Source organism: Armigeres subalbatus, chromosome 2, assembly GCF_024139115.2.
Source record: "Armigeres subalbatus isolate Guangzhou_Male chromosome 2, GZ_Asu_2, whole genome shotgun sequence".
NCBI classification, from domain to species: Eukaryota; Metazoa; Arthropoda; class Insecta; order Diptera; family Culicidae; genus Armigeres; species Armigeres subalbatus.
This window is the reverse complement of record NC_085140.1, coordinates 20,393,003-20,416,138: the sequence shown is the minus strand read 5'-3', so window position 1 is coordinate 20,416,138 and position 23,136 is coordinate 20,393,003. Positions and strand designations below refer to the sequence as shown.

General features: G+C 39.4%; 1 protein-coding gene across 1 annotated transcript in view; it reads left to right on the top strand.

The window, feature by feature from the left end:
• The window catches only part of LOC134218133 (potassium channel subfamily T member 2), a 651,711-nt gene that overhangs the window by 461,787 nt on the left and 166,788 nt on the right, over positions 1 to 23,136 (top strand). The window contains exons 7-8 of the mRNA XM_062697009.1: positions 3,185 to 3,279; positions 4,653 to 4,836. Of these exons, the coding sequence (XP_062552993.1) occupies positions 3,185 to 3,279; positions 4,653 to 4,836 (279 nt within the window). The remainder of the gene's footprint in view (positions 1 to 3,184; positions 3,280 to 4,652; positions 4,837 to 23,136) is intronic.

Below are 23,136 nucleotides of genomic sequence, written 5' to 3'. Positions count from 1 at the left end.
CCAGCCAAGTACAGACCAATAACGTGCCTTTCGAATCTGTACAAAGTGCTGTCATCAGTAGTAGCGAGGAATGTGCAGAACCATTGCGACGTCAACAACCTGATGACCGAGGAACAAAAAGGTTGTCGACGTCACACACGAGGCTGCAAGGATCAGGTCATCATCGATGCAGTCGTTGTTGGGCAGGCCACCCACAAGCAAAGAAACCTGAGCAGGGCGTATATCGACTATAAAAAGGCATACGACTCAGCACCTCATTCGTACCTTCTTAAGGTACTGCGGTTATATAAGATAGACGGTAACGTCATCAGGCTAATGCAGTACGCTATGGGGATGTGGAGCACATCCCTACACATTACCGATGGAGAAAAGGTTTTACGGTCCAGGACTCTCAGCATCAGGAGGGGCGTATTTCAAGGCGATACCTTTAGTCCTCTATGGTTTTGCCTTGCCATGAACCCTCTTAGCAGAGCACTCAACCAACACAACTATGGCTATCATTTGAAGAGTGGGGAAAGGAGTACAAACATTACCCACACCTTCTTTATGGACGACTTGAAGCTGTTTGCGGAATCTGTGGAGAAGCTGCACCAATTTCTGCGGCTTGTAACGGTATTCAGCAACGACATCCGGATAGAGTTTGGTATCGATAAATGTCGATCCATACATCTACATCGGGGTCACCTGGTGGATGCCGACAGTTTCCGCGTCAACGAACAGGAGGAGATTCGAAACATGATTGAAGGCGAAACGTACAAGTTCCTAGGTTTCCTGCAACTGAAAGGAATTCGCCATACGACGATCAAGAAAGAGCTGCAGGAAAAGTTCTTGCATCGTGTCAACGGTATTTTGAAGAGCCTCTTGTCGGCCGGCAACAAGGTGAAGGCGATAAACACGTTTGCTGTGCCCTTGTTGACATACAGTTTCAGGGGTGTTGAAGTGGACCAAGACTGACTTGGAGGCGTTAGAACGAACAGTGCAGTGGCGTTCACTAAGCATCGCATGCGCCATCTAAAATCGTCCATTGAGAGGTCACTTCTGCCACGTACAGTAGAAGGAAGAGGCGTCACCGATATACAAACACTATGTGTTTCCCAGATCCAGCAGTTGCGAAGATACTTCGTGGAAAGCCAGAACCGCCACGAAATCTATCACGCTATGTGTGAAGCTGACCACGGATTCAGTGCCTGCATCTGGCGCAGGAGGACTATCAGCTGAATTACGACATCAAATCTGTCGACGAGATGATCGCATCGTGGAAGCAGAAGGAGTTGCATGGGACGCACCCCATCAACTGGAGCTGGAATATATCAACAAAGCGGCGTCGAATACGTGGCTGGTGCGGGGTGAACTCTTCTCATTCATGGTAGCCATCCAGGACCGGGTAATTGCGTGTCCGGGTGTTCAGCCTATAGCTGATTCAGCCTATCTCGGTCGTCATAACGAAGTAGCCAAGATTGTGCACCAACAGCTTGCTTTAAAGCACAACAGATTAACCAGTTTGTTGCCTACTACCAATATGTGCCTGTCCGGTTCTGGAAAATAGTTTCGTGAAGCTGTACTGGGATCGCGAGATCATAACGGATGTCCTCATTCGTGCCTATCGGCCCGATATTGTGGTCTACGACAAAGGATGAAGCAGGTAGCCCTCATCGACATTGCTGTACCGCTAGACCATATTGTCCAAACAACATTCAACAACAAACAACAAACAACACAACAAGATAACGACTGGGCGGAGGAGTTGAAGCAGATGTGGCACCTGGAGGACGTGCGTATAATTCCGGTTGTTATCTGAACCACCATAACTAATACATCCGGTGCAAACGTTTATTATAGGATTGTAAGTCAACCGGCGAATGAGATCCACAGAGCCTAATCCCCTTTGGCATTCAGATTGCCCGGGGTAGGTGAAAATTCCCAGCACGCTTGCTGAGGAAGTGCCAAAACTCTATAATAATAATAATAATAATAATAGAGAGGTAGAGTAGAAATAGACAGACGGCAGGTAAGATGAATTCAAAATGCGCAATCAAGTACGTGCGTCGCTCAAAGGAAATTCCTAAAAGCGGATCGCAGCAGGCGCTTCATAGAGAGAATCATTTTTGAAATCAGTTTGTTGGTTGAGCTTGGAGTAATAAAACGTTTGAAAGTTACGGTGTGGAGTTTTGTGTACTGCAAAGAAAGGAAATGGCTGATCACTACATTGGCGCAGCAGCTCCTGGAGGACGAGCTAAAAAGTGAGTTTTTTTTTCAATGTTTTATCATATGTTGCGCCAATGTAGGGATCACCTATGAGCCCGAGTTGAGCACAAATCGAGTTTGAAATATAGTAACTCTTTAGATTTTCTGGGGAATTTAATCTCCATGATTCTGGGTTATTCAGTTATCTGCATTTAGGAAATTTGTCAACAATGTTGGCAAGTTACATCTCCGAGATTTTCTCCTGTAGATATTTTGAGGGACTATTTTTACAAGAACTACTCTTCCAAGGATCCTGAGGAATCCAGAAGCGACGAATCAAGTACGAGACACTGAAGACGACCTTACTGTTGAGGTCGAAATACGTATCTGTCAAGGTACAGTCAAGTGGTGGAATTAATGGATGGTACAAACTCGTCTTATGACAAGTGAAGACAATCCACTAAAAAGCTCAAAATAATTTTCTTAACAATAAATATCAATCGAAACAGATATTAAAAGTTATCTTTGTTTATTATTTGGTTATTTTGACTCAGATGCAGATTTTTTTTCGGCACATTGCGGAGTGAAAATTGTTTGCGGGGGTTACCCAAGTATTCCCCTCAGTATTCCCACAACGATGGCCATTTTAAAAACGATGACCTGTACACCTATGTTTTTGTATAATATTTGTGATTGGTTGCGGAAAACAGAACGGATGTCCCAAACAAAACCGCTGAAAATCATCATATTGATAATTTAGATTTTCAACAAACAGGGGGTCATGCAAATAGTGTTTAAAACCCGATGCCCCATAACATCTCCCGGCACATGGCCAAAAGAATATGTGTTTTCTATTTACCTGAACTATAGATCTTGAATTAAGTTCAACGGTGGAAACCAAAAGCAACTTGCTAGTCTGGTTATTTACATTCCAATCAAAATTTTCTGTACATTACTCCAAATATCAGTATTTAATTCAAATGTGTTTATCCAATTACAGAACGACCTCCATCGAGCGATGCAAAAATCACAATCAGCCCTGTCCCAGCAGCTGACAATCCTGTCGGCGACCTTGCTGTGCCTAGTGTTCACCAGGTAAGTTACCAAACACAATACACTTCAACGCCAGGGAGAGAAAAAAATAGCTTCGGTGCTCCACAAAACTTTTACCCCTCCATCGGCAATTGTCCTCCCCCCGAAAGTGGTGTCGTTGCTAGAAGTTTTTGTCTCTCAGAACACCCGCATGGTAGTACCGACCGAGTCTTTGTTCTCGATTCCATTCGAAAATCAACACGGTTTCCCGTCTCAGTTCGCCGCTTACAAAGAAGCAACCGTGCGGAACAACCCGGAAAGAAAAACCGAAGTAAAATCTCATTTAACCGCCGCCGACCTGGAACTCGAGCAAAAAAAAACATGTCAAAACAGTTAGTGTATGCTAACAACCGCAAAACAAAGAACGGAAAAGCGATCTCCGGATGTCAACTTAGCTCCGGCTCCGCCTCGCTGCTTCAAGCCTCGTTTCCGCTTGCCTTAGTCGATGGTAGGTTAGGTAGGTTACGCTCGCCCGGATTGTGTTCAAAGTCGGCGCGACCCGGCGTACTCAACCCACTACAAGTAGCGTCACACAGGTGAGTATTTGTCAAAATGGGATGGTCAAAAATACGACAAGAAAATATTACCATTGAACTATACTCCGGGTATTTCGTACACCGCTCGAACCCTTCGTTATTTTCTTCATGTGACTACGTTTTATTCTCTAATTACTTACTTTCAATAATATTTTCATTCTCTGTGATGGTTTTGGCAATTTTTGCATTTTAATTGAACAACTCAAACCAGTTCGGAACGCATCCCACTGTGCAGCAGTTGTCTCCACAAGGCTTCGAAAAGAAATTACAATAAGCGACTCGTGTCTCTCGACTAGCAGCCTCAGTCCAGGCTTGAATGTAAAACACGTGAAAATCGATAAAACTGACTACGGGTTACTGAAACATGAATCCAGTCGTCTCGTGCAACACGGAAGCTGCCTTTTTTTTTGCCTACTTTTCAAACAGGAAAATTTATTAAAATCCCTCTTCCCACACCAGTAACTCGATGCTTATGCAAATTAACCTGTTGCATTGATTCGGAAAAAAGGCGGACCTGGTTCCGATCCAGCGGTGGTGAATTGTAATGTGTATGTAGATCAACTTCCTCTCCAGTTGGCTGACATCAATCCTCGGGTCTCTTTTGTTGCTGTCTACGAAGCCAATCTCCCACTTGGAGCGCTCACAACCTACTTCCAAACACTGTGCTGTTGTTGCATGGGCGGCATCAGCTCGCATAAATCCTTTTATCTGGTGGTCATTCTGATTCGACTGAACTAATTATGGAGATCACAGTGTTCGCTGGTGTCCCGCCCTGTCATCGCGTGCCAACAGGACATATACATGTAACGGATGTTTTTTTTGTTTCTTTTTTTTCCACAGCGTGTGTGGAATCCAGCACTTCCAGCGGGCCGGTCATCGGCATCTGAATCTGTTCCAGAGCACCTACTACGTGGTGGTGACGTTTTCGACCGTCGGCTACGGCGACTTCGTGCCGGACATTTGGCCCTCGCAGCTCTACATGGTGATCATGATTTGCGTGGCGCTGATTGTCCTCCCGACGCAGGTAAGCTTTGTTGCTTCGGATGTTTTTATATGTTGACATAATTATCAAAATGGTAGAGGAAAATATACAGGAGGGCAACGAGGGAATGATTCACATGAAAGATATAATAAAACTTTATAGGTACGTAGTTATAGATAACCAGGTTTCCAGAAATACTTCCCAACTGGCTTAACGCGTCTAAAAATTATCAAAATGCATCTGTTAGATTTGTCTTTCGAAAAAGTGAAGTTTGATTTTAACTGGGGTCCCCCGTGGTATTGAGCGCAAAGGCATAGAATTTCCAATCCGGAGATGGCGAGTTCGATTCTCGGTCCGGCCTAGGATGTTTTCGGGTTGGAAATATTCTCGACACCGTGAGCATAGTCTATCCGTTGTACTTGCCATACAAGATACATACTCATGCAATGGTGGGCATGACAAAGTTTTCAATTAATAACTGGGGCAATATTAATAAAATCCTAAGTTGCAAATCAGGCCAGAAAAAAAGTTTCAGTTGGAATGTAGAGCCGTTGAAGAAGAAGAAGAAGATGAACCACGGTAAAATCAACGCAAGTGCCGACACATAGTGATGCTTCTTTTTTGAAAATTTCATTGAAATCCGATGAAAATTGCGTGTATAAAATATCCAAAACAAATAAACTGATGGAGACGCATGGTGCATAAACCTGTTATGGCTGTCTTTCTTGCAAAAATTCTAATATGCAAACTAACACGCGCCCATCACATATGCTTGACTGTCGGAGCCATAGTTTGAAAAAAGTGTGAACCAATAATAGTTTTATTATTTTAAAAATTAAGCAGTGGAAAGTGAGAAGCGAAACGCAAAAATGGGTAGTGATGAGTAAAATAGACATCCAGAATGGGACATTAGATGTGAGATTGGACGCTTCATCCAATCCGTTCTCATAATCACTAATCAAGAAAATCGTACAATTTGTCAGTTCATGATTTGCAAGAGCATAACTTATAAAGCTGTACATTGCTCATCGGTCGATAATAGTCAGCTACACTACGAACACTCCGGACCCGAAAGACTTTGTGCACATATTACGTAACGCAAAAAACTCTCCCCTACCATGCACCAATAATTGCTACAAACGTTACAAATAACTGTTATTGATCGGGTTTGTATTTGTTGCTTACAAACTATCAATAGGGAACTTCACGGACAAGGTTTATCTTTTCTTTACTTCAAAAAATTTAGAAAACAACAAGGCCACTTCACAACATTGACATTTATTGGCCTTGTTGTTTTGTAACTTTCAGAAGGGGAAGAGTCGTTTGGCCGAATGCCACTAGGCCGAACAAATCATTAGGCCGAAAGGGTTATTTGGTTGAAAGGGTGATTTGGCTGAAAGGGGCATAAGGCCGAAAGGGTCATTTGGCCGAATAGGACATTTGGCCGAATACGACATTTGGTCCAATAGAACATTTGGCAGAATAGATCAAATGGAAAGTGAGAAATGAGAAGTGAAAAGTCACGTCAGAACACGTCTCACTTCTCACTCCTCGTTTCTCACTTCTCACTGTGAAAAGTAAGTAGTGCGAAGTAAGTAGTGAGACGTCTCGCAACTCACTTCGCGCTTCTCACTTTTTACAGTGAGAAGCGAGAAATGAGGAGTGAGAATGGAGGCGTGTCACTTCTCACTCCTAATTTCTCACTACTCACCGTGAAAATGAGAAGTAAGTAGAGAGACGTCTCACTTCTCACTTTTCACAGAAGTGAGACGTCTCACTTGTCATCTGCAATGCAACGAGCATATCTCTGTTGTAGCCATAAAGAAATCTATGCTGAGCGGGCATAATTGCGGTGGTATGAGATGGAATTTTGAGTGAGTAAAAAATGTGCTGGATATCGGGGCATGCAATAAAATGAAAATTCAGCAATTAGATGGATATCGGTACAATTCGGTGGAATCTTAATCAATTAATAAGATTAATTATTGGAATGAAATGCGATATTTAATGCGATTAGGATAATTTATAAATATGAGAAAGCAAGATTTTTATATTCATTTCAGGATCGAATGCATTTTCTTTGAGTTATTGATGTTTATAGCATTCACGCTAGCTTAATGAGGTGGGTATAGGGGCAGATACCCTATATACAAAGCTGATCCCAAGACGAATTGATCAGTGAGGACATTTAGAAAATTGATGCACCCGTTCGTGAGCTATCATGCCATCATATTTTCCCCGTCATATTGCAGACTCTTTGTATGTTAAAAATAATTGATCTCAAAACGAATCGATTCGTTAGTTGATAAGTTATATTGCCTCAAAGGCTAGGCAAATTATTTTTTTATATACAGAGATATTTGTCACTTCCATTTTTTACAATTTATCAATTTAAATATTTTTGATATGGATCCACCGCACATAAATGATTGCTTATTCGAGAATTTCAACTCATGAAGAAAGGAGTAGTAAGAAGTGGAATTAGTATGAGAAAACAGATAACTGAGAAACTAGAAAAGAAGTGAGAATTGAAAAGTAAAAAGTGAAAAGTAAAACATTAGATATGAGAGGTGAGAAGTGTGAAACAAGTAGTGAAATGTGAGAATTAAAAAGTGGGAAGTCATAAAATGTACATAAAATGAGAGAAATAAGATGTTAAAAGTAGAAGTAAAAAGTGAGAAACAAGAGATGAAATATGAGAATTGAGAAGGGAGAAGTCAAAAGTGAATAGTGAAGTGAGATATAAAAAAAAAGACATTTGGTGTGAGAGGAATCGAGAAGACGGAAACAACAAGTAAGCTGTTGAGAGTGGGAAGTGAGAAATAAGGTATGCTATGTGAGAAGATGGAAGTGAAGTGAGAAGCGATTCCCGAGAAGTGGAAAGCGAGAAATAATATATGAGAAATGAGAACCGAGACGCGAGTACTGAGAAATAATGAATGAAATGTGGAGATTGAAAGTGAACTGTTGAAATTGGGAATTGAGTAGTAAGAAATAATGTATGAGAAATGAAAAAAATCGTAAGGGTTGTGTACAAGACACGACCGCCCGACGTAAACTACGTAAAACAGTTTGGTGAAATGATGAATCTAGCAAGTCCCATCATTAATGAATATTACAAAATTGCTCTTTTGATTACTTATGAGACAACACTGGTTTCGAGCAATATTCACATGAAATTTGTTGGATACGACAATTTAAAATTTACTTTTTGAAAGTAACTGCTATATTTATGTTATTCAGCCAAATTTGTTAAATTCTCGAAATATGTATACTATGAGAAGTTTAGTTTTGTTTATTCAATTTGTTAGGGTTTATACTTTAAAAATTCAATTTCATTGTTGTTTTTTTTTCGAAAAATCTTTCAATGAGCTTAATTAAATTTGGGTATTTCTATTGCAAATAATAATTTGTAAGGTTCAATTGCAATCTTTACTGTATTTAACCATTAAAATGTCAGTAATCAAGGATAATTGCCGTCAAATCGCTGAAGGTGCATCTCGGTGAACAAAGCGAGCTCGAGATTTCGCTAATGACGGCATCGTTTTGATTGAACTGTCGCCATCACCATTTGCTCTTTGAATAAAATTAGTTTCGGATAAGTATTCTTTTGTATAAAATTGTGGTTCTAAAAGAACCGAATAACCTTCGATAATGCGCCAAGAGTGTGCTGATCACTAGTGGTTGCACTTTGGAAAAATCTTCTCAGCTTAAACACATTTTCCAAGATAATGATGGTCATCAAAGAATCGATTTACTTTAAATGACTCCTATCACTATCAGCAATTACCGCAGCTCACCATTGACGACGCGACAAACATCAACGCGGCAGCCGTTGTCGCTTGGACCGCAACCGGATGAAATTTTCACTCCAAGGCTGCTGTCTCGACTGTCATTCCACCATCGGTGACTGCCGCCTATCCCTGTGGGATGCCTTTGTCGCTGCGATCGCTACCCAACGTCATGATCCACTCTCCACCCGACAATCGCCTCCAATGGTGGCTCAAGGCTACACATGAAGCATCGTGTCCGCTCTCTGAGAATGCTCGAACGAAAATGACGCGCACGTATGAGACACAAGTATTTTATGCATAGAGAAATGGAGCGATGGGCGAAAAATACCGTAACTTATAACAAACTGATGTCCGTGTTGGGGATGCAGGATTATTGATTGGGTCTGAATTATCACTGGGTTTAGAAATAATTAAAATTACCACGTTGATTATTACAAATTAACGTTGATTATCAAAAGTTTCAATATAATTTGCAAATTGCACTATGGGGATCCCCATACAAGCGAGCAGTCAAAATAAAATTGGACTTTTAAAGTGATTTTCCACTTAGTTTTAGCTGTGTATGGTCGAAATAGCATGAATATACAATTTCCAACCCCTTTGGGGATCGTCTATGAATTACGTAATTATTTTTTCATAGGTTCGATTAACGTGACAAAGCAAACCTATTTGGGAAGTTGAAATTTCGTGCGTTTTCTTAAGGAGAAGGAAGGGGCTGTACAAAAACTAAGTTCAGCAATTTATGGACATTATGGCGGCGATCATGTTAAATGACATTAATTTCATGACATTCCGTGATATTTTTTGTTCTCACTCTCATGCCTCACAATTTGTATTTAGAACAATTTGTTTGACAAAGTACTAGGATCTGAAGGATCATAAAGCATTAAATGTTAATCAAATAATCAGAATTGAAAATAACTTTTGAAAAAGGGTATTAGCAAATTAGAAATCGCAATCCCATGACATTTTACGTGTACAAGTTATTCAAAAATGAGATTAATATATTCTCAAAAATGTGGACATTCATTGTGGAATGTAAGAATGCTCCATTCTTCCGAAAAGCAAAAGTCTTTTAATTTAAATAACAACACTATTTGAATTACTTTCGATTTGTTTTCATGCTTTCTACAAGTTATATACAGCATCATTCTTTTTTCTGTGTCAAGGTTTAAGTCTTCAATGATATTTTCTTCGATTGCATCAACGATGGAAGATGAGATAAATTCATCTAAAGTATTAGAAGATAAAGAACTTTGAAAATCTTCAAATATTACAAAATTACGCATGGCATAAGAATAACTAAGTGAAAATTTTTTTCCAACGTCTCCTCGTTATCCAAATCGAGCTTAAAATGGATCTGATTCATGTAAGGCACGAAGGAAAATGTCAACATTTGCCTCTCTTGATCATTTTCTTGCATTATGAGTTCTAAATTTCTTCAACTGTTTATATTGACTTTCCGCTGGTTGTTCAGCCAGTGAACCTCAAAGTGTAGATGAGTGAATAAATATTTCCCTACCATTAGCCAGACATTCATGAACACTAGCAGGAATTTCATACGCTCCGTTCTAACTAAGATATTGTTCGTCTTTACTTTTGCAATAAACATGTCGGGAATTATTGATTCCAGGAGATTTATAAATATTTACATATTATGAAATCTCATATTTAGTTCTCCATCAGTAGCTAATGAATAGCTCAGAAAATTAGGTTTAGAGAATGACTCAAACCACTCAAGCCCCAAACGCATTTCAGCGGAATGGCGACAGAAACAGTAAAATTTGACAGGAAATATATGAGCGAACTGTTAAATCCTTCCGTTACCGTTGTGCTGCATTGCATTGGGGTTTTATTCATTACTCCTTTGAAAAGTTAATTAAATGAGCTCAAATGGTTATAAATAAAGTCGAAGTTATTACCAATAAATGTATTTTGACCATACCCTTTGAGCGCATAGTTCAGTCTGACCCATTTTCAATAGGAAACGATGGGACTAGATTTCCCGTCGAATGAAACTTGTTGCGAGAAAATCGGACACAAATAAGTGTCTAAATGGCGATTGCGTTCTTTTGCGCACATACATACAGACGCGCATGCACACACATACAGACATCACCTCAATTCTTCGCGCTGAGTTAGTTGATATATACCACTAGGGGTCTCCGGGCCTTCTATCAAACATTCGTTTTTGGAATGAGCATTAACCTTGGAGTACGAGAGAGGCAAAACACGGTAAAAAACAAATGAAAAAAATCAGAGTGACTTAACTCTGTTAATTGCAAATACTGGCAAGAAATTCTTTCAGGACATTTTAGTCGAAGCTTTGTCCTTGATGTGTATCATAAAAGAACCTGGGATTCCTGAGGAAAAAAAAGTTCTTCACTATCAAAGTTGAAAATAGCGTCGTTTTTGGAAAAAATATTGCTTCCGCATTTTTCAATTTTTTCACAGTGTAACCATTAGTTTTGCACACCATTTAAAAGCTTATACAATAACCTTTGTAATGATGTATTAACATTGAAGAAAAAACATTTAAAAATATTTCAATAAATAGTTGAAAATAAAATATTTTTCAGAAAATTTGCTAACTTTTTACCCATTTCTGACTTTGTCACCTTATATCTTTGGAACTAGTGCACCTAGAGACTTCAAATTCAAATTTCTCTTAATTAGAGTATTGACAATGGAGAGAAAATATTTTAAAATAATTCGGAAGACATGACATTTTCGATTAATGACCGCCCGAAATCCTATAGTGAATTGGTGGAGAGTTTCCGAGGCGCTTGATATATAAATCTCAAAAATCCATCAAAAAATAAAGATTAACGTTCAAAACCTTACATAATTACGTGACGGTCCCCAATTTTGAGATTTTCATCTTACGCCCTGTATCAGAGACCCCCCCCCCCCCTAGACGTAGTTCACGTCAAAATGCGATCACATTACCAATTTACTATTCATATGAATATATTTACTCCAGCTACTCCCTCCGACGCACGCTTGTGATTCCACTTCCGACATCAAACTTCTGCCATCGCCATACGATTATATTTTGTGCTTTTGAGATGCAATTTTTACGATTGAGATCCTTTAGATGCGATCTTTATGATTGAATTTTCGGATGTGTTTCGCACTTTGTACATAATTACAAATAACAGCAACCAAACGATTGCTCGAAGCTTGCGAAAAATTTTACTTTTTGCTGACAATGATTTTCTATTTTTCAAACGAATTTACTCGTAGTCTAACCCACTTTTTCTCATGTAAAATTTATTGCTCTTTAAAGGACCGTTTGATCCGATCGATGATCGATCATGCGGGTTTCAAATCACTAGCTCAACAGAAGCCAACCGTTAGTACGAGTCTTGTGAGAAAATGGCACTCGAGTGCTGCTGACGCCGATTACCCAAGATGTTTTCCATCATGTTGAATTTTTAGCCGCAACCTTTCCGTTGAAAGCGCTACCCACGCCATCGATGGGAACGAATTTTCAGCAAGAGCGTCGACGACCACCACCGATGCTGATAGATAACCGTTGGGGCCGCTTCTCACGAAATTTCGACCAAATGAAGCGCACCTATGCTGATGCTGGGACCGCTCTACCCTCTCCGCCATACAGTAATATCCCGATTTTATCACCCCCCTGGTGAATTTTGGGGTGATAAAACAGGATATGTGACAAAATTTTGAATTTTGAAATTCATTTCACAAATATGAATCATTTTATGCCTTGGAAAGGCAAAATGCGTGAACGGTACCCGTTATTTCTTGTCGAAAATACTTACAGAATCCTTCCCATAATCCTTCTTAGAAGTAATTTATAATAAACTTCAGGCAGTGAAAGATATTTCTTGGGAATCAACGTTGTTACGAAAATAAAAAGAATGACTAAAATTTTCAATTTTTTTTTGGGGTGACAAAATCGGGCTAAAAACGTGATAAAATCGGGTCGAAAACGAGATAAAATCGGGGGTAGACAAAATCGGAGAGTGACAAAATTGGGTCAATACTGTATATCGAACGAAATGGCTCACGCGCGTGGGAAAACAGCTTTCATGTAAGCAATAAAGTAAAACCTGTAGTCACGCTCCTTTGAAGAGTATTATGGTTGCAAATAATATTTGCACTCATACCGATAACAAAGAGGCGGGACTAATGGTAAGCCCATTTATTGATTACGGAGAACGATCCCAACATCGGCATCGGCGGCGGTCGTCGGTGAATTGTTGCAACGTCAACCCTTTTCAATAAGAATCTTGCGTCACACTTTTCGCCGACAACAGCCGAGGCGATAATTTACCGCTAAAATGCCTTCCATCCATGCCAATCAAAAGTTCATTGCAGCGTCTTCCTCCGAAGGGTGCTTATGATTCCGCTGATTCTTTACGACTGAACTGTCTGCCGTTGCCCAGCGATTGTGAAGAGAATTAATTTCGGATCAACTTCCACTAGAACAAATCAATACTGACGCCATACAATTTTCTTCAGTCATAATGCGAATCAATTTTTTGCATCGTCTCCTTCCGACACTTGCTTGGGATTCAACTACCGACGTTAGCGTTGCGCTTTGAATAAAGTTCATCTCGGAACCGATTTCTTTTTGAAAAATGGTGCTAGAGTTAGAGTCTCGCGGGAAAATTTCATATTGTGCCGACAACATCCAAATCGTTGCAAACGCCACATTAGTGAATAAATTGCTATAGCAATCTTCTGCTGACAGCCTATGCTCGGACCGGCACTAATGCTATGATTCCGCTACCGATGCCAAACAATTATGCTTTGTTCTATGAAGAAAGTTCGTCTAATATCAACTTTCTTAATCACTAAAATCATATAACTCCGAATTACGCTAGAAAATTTCACCGAAGAATTTTCCAGTTTCTAGCGGTTGCACTTTAGAAAAATTATTTCAACTTAACCTTCCTCCCAAATATAATGATGGTCCTGAAAAGAACCGATAAATTTCCACTTATGTGCTTTATTAACAGCATCCACTGGGCCACGTGACCGCCATTCGATGATTCGGCGCAATAGACGCCGTCGATTTCCAGATCCGCCGAAAATGGAACACGAATGCAAATGATGTGCTGCAGCACATGCTGCTGCCACGACCGCCACCACCACCGAGCGAAAAGATTTCATCCGCACCACCACCGCTGAGACAGCCTTTGTCACTGGGCCCTGGTCCGCTCTCCATGACATCCAGAATGCAAATGACGCGCGCACGCGAAACACGGGGCTTTTTATATACAGGGAAAACGAAGCAGTGGATCAAAAAGCCCGTACCTTACTGCAATCTGATGTCCGTGTTGGGGATTTATGAACGGGGTTGGTTATTTCTGAATTTTTCACCCGATTTGGAAAGAAGTAACATTTTCAATAAATTAACGTTGATAATCAATAGTATCAATATAATTGGAAAATTGCTGGAGAGTTTCCGATTCGATTGATAATGAAATGTCGAAAATCCATCTAAAGATAAAGACGCTATTAGCGTTTGAAATCTATCCTAATTTCGTGACGGTCTCGAATTTGAAAATTTCCGGTTTTACGCCCTGTATCTGAGTCTTCCCCTTAGGCGTAGTTTAAGTCAAAAATGCGCGAGCAAAAAACACGTCCGTACGTGCTGCTGTCTCGATCTGGAATGAGACACGCGCACGTGAAACACGGGGCTTTTTATACACAGTGAAAACGAAGCAATGGATTAAAAGGCCCGTAGCTTACTGCAATCTGATGTCCGTATTGGGGATTTATGAACGGGATTGATTATTTCTGAATTTTTCACCTGATTTGGGTAGAAATAACATTTTCAATAGTTTGCCGTTGATAATGAATAGTTTTAATACAATCAACAAATTGGTGGGAAGTTTCCGAATCTATTGATAAACAAATCTCGAAAATCCATCGAAAGATAAAGTCGCTATTACCGTTTGAAATCTTACATGATTTCATGACGGTCCCCAATTTGGAAATTTTCATTTTGCACCCTGTATCCGGGGCTTCCCCTTAGACGTAGTTTACGTCAAAAAACCTTTATTCCGAAGGGTAAAGCTCTCGCAAAGCAGATTGCAGAAAAGTTGGATATTTTTTCACTTACTCGCAAAAATGGAAAATTTTCCCAAATGATTCCAAAATCCAGCGCATAGGCCGAGAGCTTCTTAAGGGGAATCTTCTGGCAGATATATTGTCACTATAAATGGGGATTCAATTACTTGATTTGGCGGAGTAAAATATTTTCCGTGTTGAATCTAATCCTAAAGTTTGAAAAACGCAGTAGAAAAGGAGGGGAAAGTTAAATATTTCGGCCTTATGCCAGATCAGTTTCCAGTTTCACACTTGTTCCCATGAACACGCTGACTGCACGCGGTAAAATCAGACCTGGGTAAACATCGCCCAAAACCTACGATCATGGAGATCTACGACAATTATCAAGTCAGGGGAAGATGTACCGACGTTGTAGCCAACCGGGGTTGCATTGTGCATCTCGATTCAATCGAAATTCTATAGAGTCGAACATGTTTGGCATTACGGCTTTCGATTAGATCTCGAAAAAGATTTATCATTCGAGTATGATCGAGAAGGTACCGTCAACTGGGGGGAAGATGATCATTTTTAAGACAAAACATGCAATAACAATGTGTGTTTACATTTTAAATCGAAACAAATATTTTCAAAACATGTACTGTTATACGTTGCAATAATCAAAAAAATAGTTTACTGAAATGCGTTCGCATTTATTAAAATAAATTAAATTATCACACTTTTTTTGAGTAATCTGGTTTGGGGTGAAGTTGATCAAGACAGCTCTACTAAAATCATTATGACCTAGTAGTCAAAATACACTAGGTTATTGGTATGAATGTTGAATTTACTACGTGAAGAAGTCTACAGAAGTCAATATTTGAAACGAAATTAGCGTTATTTATGACTATCTCTCTTTCTTCCACAAAATACATTTTCATGATTATAATCGAAAAACTCGGATTTCTACCTAGCGGTAACATTACTTGAACGGAGAATATTGTTGACTACCGTTTCATAAAAAAAATTTGGCACTTTTGATTGACACATCTAATGATCATCTTCACCTCATTGATCATCTCCCACCCAGTTGACGGTACAAGAATATCAAAATATTCTGGCATTATGGATACTCGATAGCATCATGAAAGACGACTCAAGTCGAATAAAAAACGCTCGTCACCTTCATAGCTTTCGAATGTTGTTCCAGAGTTATTTCTTGCAGAAAGTGTTTTAATTTTTTTTATTATTTCTATACATGAAGAGAATAAATGTTTTATTATTGTATCTTGACGGAAAGAATGTCATTAGTATGTACCTTCTGGGAACCTACCTGGCAACTCTAAATCCAGGCAATATGCTATCTCTAATTATTCCAAAATATGCGTAAAAACGACTTCAACGAAAATCGCGTGAAAAATCTCTGCGAAAATAAGTGATGAACTTTCTATACATAGAAAAAAAATTCTGTAAAAATAATAACAATAATCTGGGAAAAAAAAATCACGTAAAAATAATTGTGTAAAATTTAAAAGCGCAAATTCGTTTCCAACAGGCAACGCAACATGCTACATGCAGATAAAATTATCTCTTATTCTCTCTGTTTACTCACATCAGCCATGCGCTAATGGTTGCCTCTCGAGCGGGCGGCATAAAAAAAACGGAAATATAGCTATAGCTATCTGTTATTCTCTCTGTTTACATATCGTTTGACAGAACATACTCGATGAGCTAGTACAGCACCATTCGAAATCTTGTACTGAAGTGAAAGAGAAAGCAGTGAAAGAAGATCTGCGAGAGGTGAGGTGTGAGAGATAAGATGTGAAATATGAGGATTGAAAGTTAGAAGCGAGAAGTGAAGCATGATGATAGATAAGTGATAAGCGAAGAGTAAGAAAAGAGAAGTAAAAAGTTATGCACTAGAAGTGAGAAATAAGAAGTGTGTATAAGAATATAGGATCAAAGAGCGAGAAATGTGAAGAGGAAGGGGATATACGCGAGAGCCATGATGACAAATGAGATATGAAAAGTGAAAAATGAGAAATGTAATTTGAGTAATCAGTAGTGAGAATCGAAATATGCAAAATGAAACGTTAGACGCAACAAGTGATATTTGAAAAGAGATGTGAGAAGTGAGAAATGAGATGAAGTAGAAGATAAGAATGTGGCTATCTATAGCAGAGGCGAAGACCACCAGCTGTCGCTGATAGAAAAGTAGACTCATGGAAATTTCACAAGGTGTAATACGAAATAAAACCTTCCTAGATGCATTGGAGTCTATTTTGGCCCAGAGATGTTATAACTTTTTTGACTTTTGGAAACGAAAATTTTGTGTGGTAGGGTAACCGTACCCTTGGTGGAGGTAGCTCCAATAGTGGAGGTAGTGGGATTTTTATGAGATTTATCATAATTATACACTTTACGATGGTTTCAGATGATGCGTTGTGCTTTACATACCCTGTTAAATGCAACTTATCCTAAGAGTTCGCTTGAAAAATTATCGAAAACATTTATTTTCCTTAATAAAACTGACTCCCTCCATCTATAGTGGTGCAACTATACCAATAGTGGCGATTCTCATAGGAAATCAATGGATATAGCCATTGTCTATTTATTATACTGCCGTGAATCGCATATTTGTCCCATCTGTGCTGGGTTTCCTATTCATATGGGACAAATATGCGATTCACGGCAGTATACGTCCATGAAAGTGGTCAACTCATGAAACTTATCATAGAAGAGTACGGTTTTTTTAAGCTTTTCATTTTCGAACGTTGGCCGCTGGCAGTCCTCTAAAAATCAAGGAACGCTCGTAAAGGTGGTCCATCAATGAAACTCATCATAGAAAGAGCGCGGGTTTTTCCAAAGCCTTTAGTTTTCAAATGCTGGGTAATAAATTATTGTGTTGATCCTTTTGATGGACCTAGGTCCGGTGGTCTTCCGGAGATTCTGAACGTCCGTAAAAGTAGTGAATTCATGAAACTTATCATAGAAAAGTGCGGTTTTCAAAGCTTTTTATTATCGCCCTTCGAGAAATGGCTCAAAGGCGAGCCCTCAATCAGTTTCGGCATCAACAATAAGTTCGATAATACTGATTTTGATTAAACATCGGTACTAAAAGTTCAAACATATTTTTGCTTCTTCTTATGAGTTGCAAATTAGTTTTTGTACAGAGATCTGATTTCATTGCGTTTGGCATTTCGGAATCTCACCTTTACAAAGAGCTCTAATCAGTCAGAGGGTTCAGCAGATCCACCAAATTCGTATCCGCTTCTTTCTTTATAAATCAAAGCGCTCTGGAGCTTTGGGATTCTTGTCGTCGGCTTCGAAACCAGCCTAAGATTGAGTTACGTTTTATAATTTACTCCATTGACTCCATCCAAAAGGCGCAAAAAATGGGTCATCTAAAAGCAAATTATAATCGTTCCATACTAGAGATGGGCATTCTGATCCGGAACCGTTAAAATGATCCGGATCTTTGTTGTGAGTGAATGACTCGCAGCTCACTTTTGAAAAGATCCGGATCACCAGATTAGCAAATTAACTAACCATTTGTAAGGAAATGACAAAACGAAAAGCTTATTGTGGGCTCTTTACACTTATAATATATCCTTATGAGCGTGAGTGCGGTGAAATTGTGGTATGTACGGATCGAAATCATGGTCCAGAATGCCAACCGTTTCACTATTTTGCATTCTCCTTACGTTTTGTTCTAAAGATCCGATCTGTATGAAAGATCCGGATCATTAGAGTGAATGACCCAGATCTGAACCGATCAATTAAGTGATCCGTTTTGCCCATCTCTATTCCATACTGTTCCGACCATCACTCATAAGTATTAACAAGAATAGTAAGAACTAGAGCACAGTGTGGTAGATCTTACTCCGTAATAAATCACAAAAATGTTTTTTGTGTGTCTTTATTAGGGAGACTTTCAGCCCGAGGCTGGCTTGTCTCCGGCGATCACAAAAATGTGTCTACCCAGCATTACAGGATTCGTTAACTGCCTGGCTAATTGTTTCACCCCCCAAGCCATTCATCCCCTCGGCACGGGTCGCCTGACACCTTGGGATTAGGGACGTCATATTGTCAGCTTTTGCATTGTACCGAGCCTGGCGATATGACCGGATTGACACCGTTACGCACTACTTCGGAGTATGCATATCCCAGCGTAACGGGTGATAAGGGCTTTTCTAAGATCCAAAACATCCGCAGAAATGTTCAATTAATGAAACTCACCATGGAAGAACGCGGCTTTTTCGAAGCTTTTCAATAACGTACTCTTAGTTATAGATAATTATCGTTACCAATTCTTATGAACCAGCAATGTCCGAAACGTCCCGAAATGTCATTTTTTGTCTTTCTTTTATACCTTCTTTCTTTTTTTTTCTTCTCTCTTATGTTCGTCATTCTTCTGTTTATTTCCTTTTTACCTTTCTCGTATACAAAGTATACGTAAAGGCTATATGTTCGCTCCAAAAATTAATCTTTTATAGGAGGCCCGGAGACCCATAGTGTTATATACCAATCGACTCAGTTCGACGAATTGAGGTGATATCTGTGTGTGTGTGTATGTGTGTGTATGTGTGTGTATGTGTGTGTGTGTCTGTGCGCACCAACCCAAAAAAAATGTCACTCACTTTTCAGGTACTTATCCTCAACCGATTTGCTCGCAACAAGTTGCATTCGACGCAGAATCGTGTCCCATTATTTCCTATAGAAAATTGGTAAGATCGGACTATGGGATCGGAAGTTATGGCCAAAATACAACTTTTGCCTTTCTCGTATACTAAGTATACGGTAAAGGCTATATGATCGCTTCAAAAACAAACTTTTTATAGAAGGCCCGGAGACCCATAGTGTTATATACCGATCGACTCAGCTCGACGAATTGAGGTGATGTCTGTGTATGTGTGTGTGTGTGTGTGTGTGTGTGTATGTGTGTGTGTCTGTGCACCCCACCCAAAAAAAGTCACTTATTTTTCAGGCACTTATCCTTAACCGATTTACTCGCAACAAGTTGCATTCGACGCAGGATAGTCTACCATTGTTTCCTATTGAAAATTGGTCAGATCGGACTATGGGCTCGGAAGTTATGGCCAAAATACCACTTTTTTTATTAAAAAAATGAGTAAAAAAAATGTCACTCATTTTTCAGGCATTTATCCTTAACCGATTTACTCACAACATGTTGCACTCGACGCAGGATACTCTACCATTCTTTCCTATTGAAAATTGGTCAGATCGGACTATGGGATCGGAAGTTATGGCCAAAATTCCACTTTTGCCTTTCTCGTATACTAAGTATACGGTAAAGGCTATATGATCGCTCCAAAAACAAACTTTTTATAGAAGGCCCGGAGACCCATAGTGTTATATACCAATCGACTCAGTTCGACGAATTGAGGTGATGTCTGTGTGTGTGTGTGTGTGTGTGTGTGTGTGTGTGCGCACAAAACGACGCAAAAAATGTCACTCATTTTTTAGGCACTTATCCTCAACCGATTTGCTCGCAACAAATTGCATTTGACGCAGAATCCTTTCCCATTGTTTCCTATTGAAAATTGGCCAGGTCGGACTATGGGATCGGAAGTTATGGCCAAAATACAAATTTATACGTAAAAATCGCGTAAAAAATGTCACTCATTTTTCGGGCACTTATCCTCAACTGATTTGCTCGCAACAAATTGCATTTGACGCAGAATCCTTTCCCATTGTTTCCTATTGAAAATTGGCCACGTCGGACTATGGGATTGGAAGTTATGGCCAAAATACAAATTTATACGTAAGTATCGCGTAAAAATGTCATTCATTTTTCGGGCACTTATCCTTAACCGATTTGTTTCGCAAATAAATTGCATTCGACGCATAATTCTTTCCTATTGTTTCCTATTGAAAATTGGCCAGGTCGGACTATGAGATCGGAAGTTATGGCCAAAACACAAATTTGTACGTGAAAATCGCGTAAAATGTCACTCATTTTTCGGGCACTTATCCTCAACAGATTTGCTCGCAACAAATTGCATTCGACGCAGAATCCTTTCCCATTGTTTCCTATTGAAAATTGGCCAAGTCGCACAATGGGCTCGGAAGTTATGGCCAAAATACAAATTTATACGTAAATATCGCGTAAAAATGTCACTCATTTTTTCGGCACTTATCCTCAACTGATTTGCTCGCAAATAAATTGCATTTGACGCAGAATCCTTTCCCATTGTTTCCTATTGAAAATTGGCCACGTCGGACTATGGGATTGGAAGTTATGGCCAAAATACAAATTTATACGTAAAATCGCGTAAAAATGTCATTCATTTTTCGGGCACTTATCCTTAACTGATTTGCTCGCAATAAATTGCATTCGACGCAGAATTTTTTCTCATTGTTTTCTATTGAAAATTGGCCAGGTCGAACTATGAGATCGGAAGTTATGGCCAAAACACAAATTTGTACGTGAAAATCGCGTAAAAATGTCACTCATTTTTCGGGCACTTATCTTCAATAGATTTGCTCGCAACAAATTGCATTCGACGCAGAATCCTTTCCCATTGTTTCCTATTGAAAATTGGCCAGGTCGGACTATGGGATCAGAAGTTATGGCCAAAATACAAATTTATACGTAAATATCGCGTAAAAATGTCACTCATTTTTCGGGCACTTATCCTCAACTGATTTGCTCGAAACAAATTGCATTTGACGCAGAATCCTTTCTCATTGTTTCCTATTGAAAATTGGCCACGTCGGACTATGGGATTGGAAGTTATGGCCAAAATACAAATTTATACGTAAAATCGCGTAAAAATGTCATTCATTTTTCGGGCACTTATCCTTAACTGATTTGCTCGCAACAAATTGCATTCGACGCAGAATTCTTTCCCATTGTTTCCTATTGAAAATTGGCCAGGTCGGACTATGAGATCGGAAGTTATGGCCAAAACACAAATTTGTACGTAAAAATCGCGTAAAAAATGTCACTCATTTTTCGGGCACTTATCCTCAACAGATTTGCTCGCAACAAATTGCATTCGACGCAGAATCCTTTCCCATTGTTTCCTATTGAAAATTGGCCGATTCGGACTATGGGGTCGTAAGTTATGGCCAAAATACAAATTTATACGTAAATATCGCGTAAAAAATTTCACTCATTTTTCGGGCACTTATCCTCAACCGATTTGCTCGCAACAAATTGCATTTGACGCAGAATCCTTTCCCATTGTTTCCTATTGAAAATTGGCCACGTCGGACTATGGATTGGAAGTTATGGCCAAAATACAAATTTATACGTAAAAATCGCGTAAAAAATGTCATTCATTTTTCGGGCACTTATCCTTAACCGATTTGCTCGCAACGAATTGTTTTCGACGCAGAATTTTTTCTCATTGTTTTCTATTGAAAATTGGCCAGGTCGAACTATGAGATCGGAAGTTATGGCCAAAACACAAATTTGTACGTGAAAATTGCGTAAAAAATGTCACTCATTTTTCGGGCACTTATCTTCAACAGATTTGCTCGCAACAAATTGCATTCGACGCAGAATCCTTTCCCATTGTTTCCTATTGAAAATTGGCCAGGTCGGACTATGGGATCGGAAGTTATGGCCAAAATACAAATTTATACGTAAATATCGCGTAAAAAATGTCACTCATTTTCGGGCACTTATCCTCAACCGATTTGCTCGCAACAAATTGCATTCGACGCAGAATCCTGTCCCATTGTTTCCTATTTGAAATTGGCCAGATCGAACTATGGGATCGGAAGTTATGGCCAAACCACCTTTTTGCCTTTCTCGTATACTAAGTATACGGTAAAGGTTATTTGCTCGCTCCAAAAACAAACTTTTTATAGAAGGCCCGGAGACCCATAGTGTTATATACCAATCGACTCAGTTCGACGAATTGAGGTGATGTCTGTGTGTGTGTGTGTGTGTGTGTGTGTGTGTGTGTGTGTGTGTGTGTGTGTGTGTGTGTGTGTGTGGGTGGGTGTGTGTGTGTGTGTGTGTGCGCACAAAACGACGCAAAAATGTCACCATTTTTAGGCACTTATTCTCAACCGATTTGCTCGCAACAAATTGCATTTGACGCAGAATCCTTTCCCATTGTTTCCTATTGAAAATTGGCCACGTCGGACTATGGGATTGGAAGTTATGGCCAAAATACAAATTTATACGTAAAAATCGCGTAAAAATGTCACTCATTTTCGGGCACTTATCCTCAACAGATTTGTTTCGCAACAAATTGCATTCGACGCAGAATCCTTTCCCATTATTTTCTATTGAAAATTGGCCAGGTCGAACTATGGGATCGGAAGTTATGGCCAAAATACAAATGTATACGTAAATATCGCGTAAAAATTGTCACTCATTTTTCGGGCACTTATCCTCAACTGATTTGCTTCGCAACAAATTGCATTTGACGCAGAATCCCTTCCCATTGTTTCCTATTGAAAATTGGCCACGTCGGACTATGGGATTGGAAGTTATGGCCAAAATACAAATTTATACGTAAATATCGCGTAAAAAATGTCACTC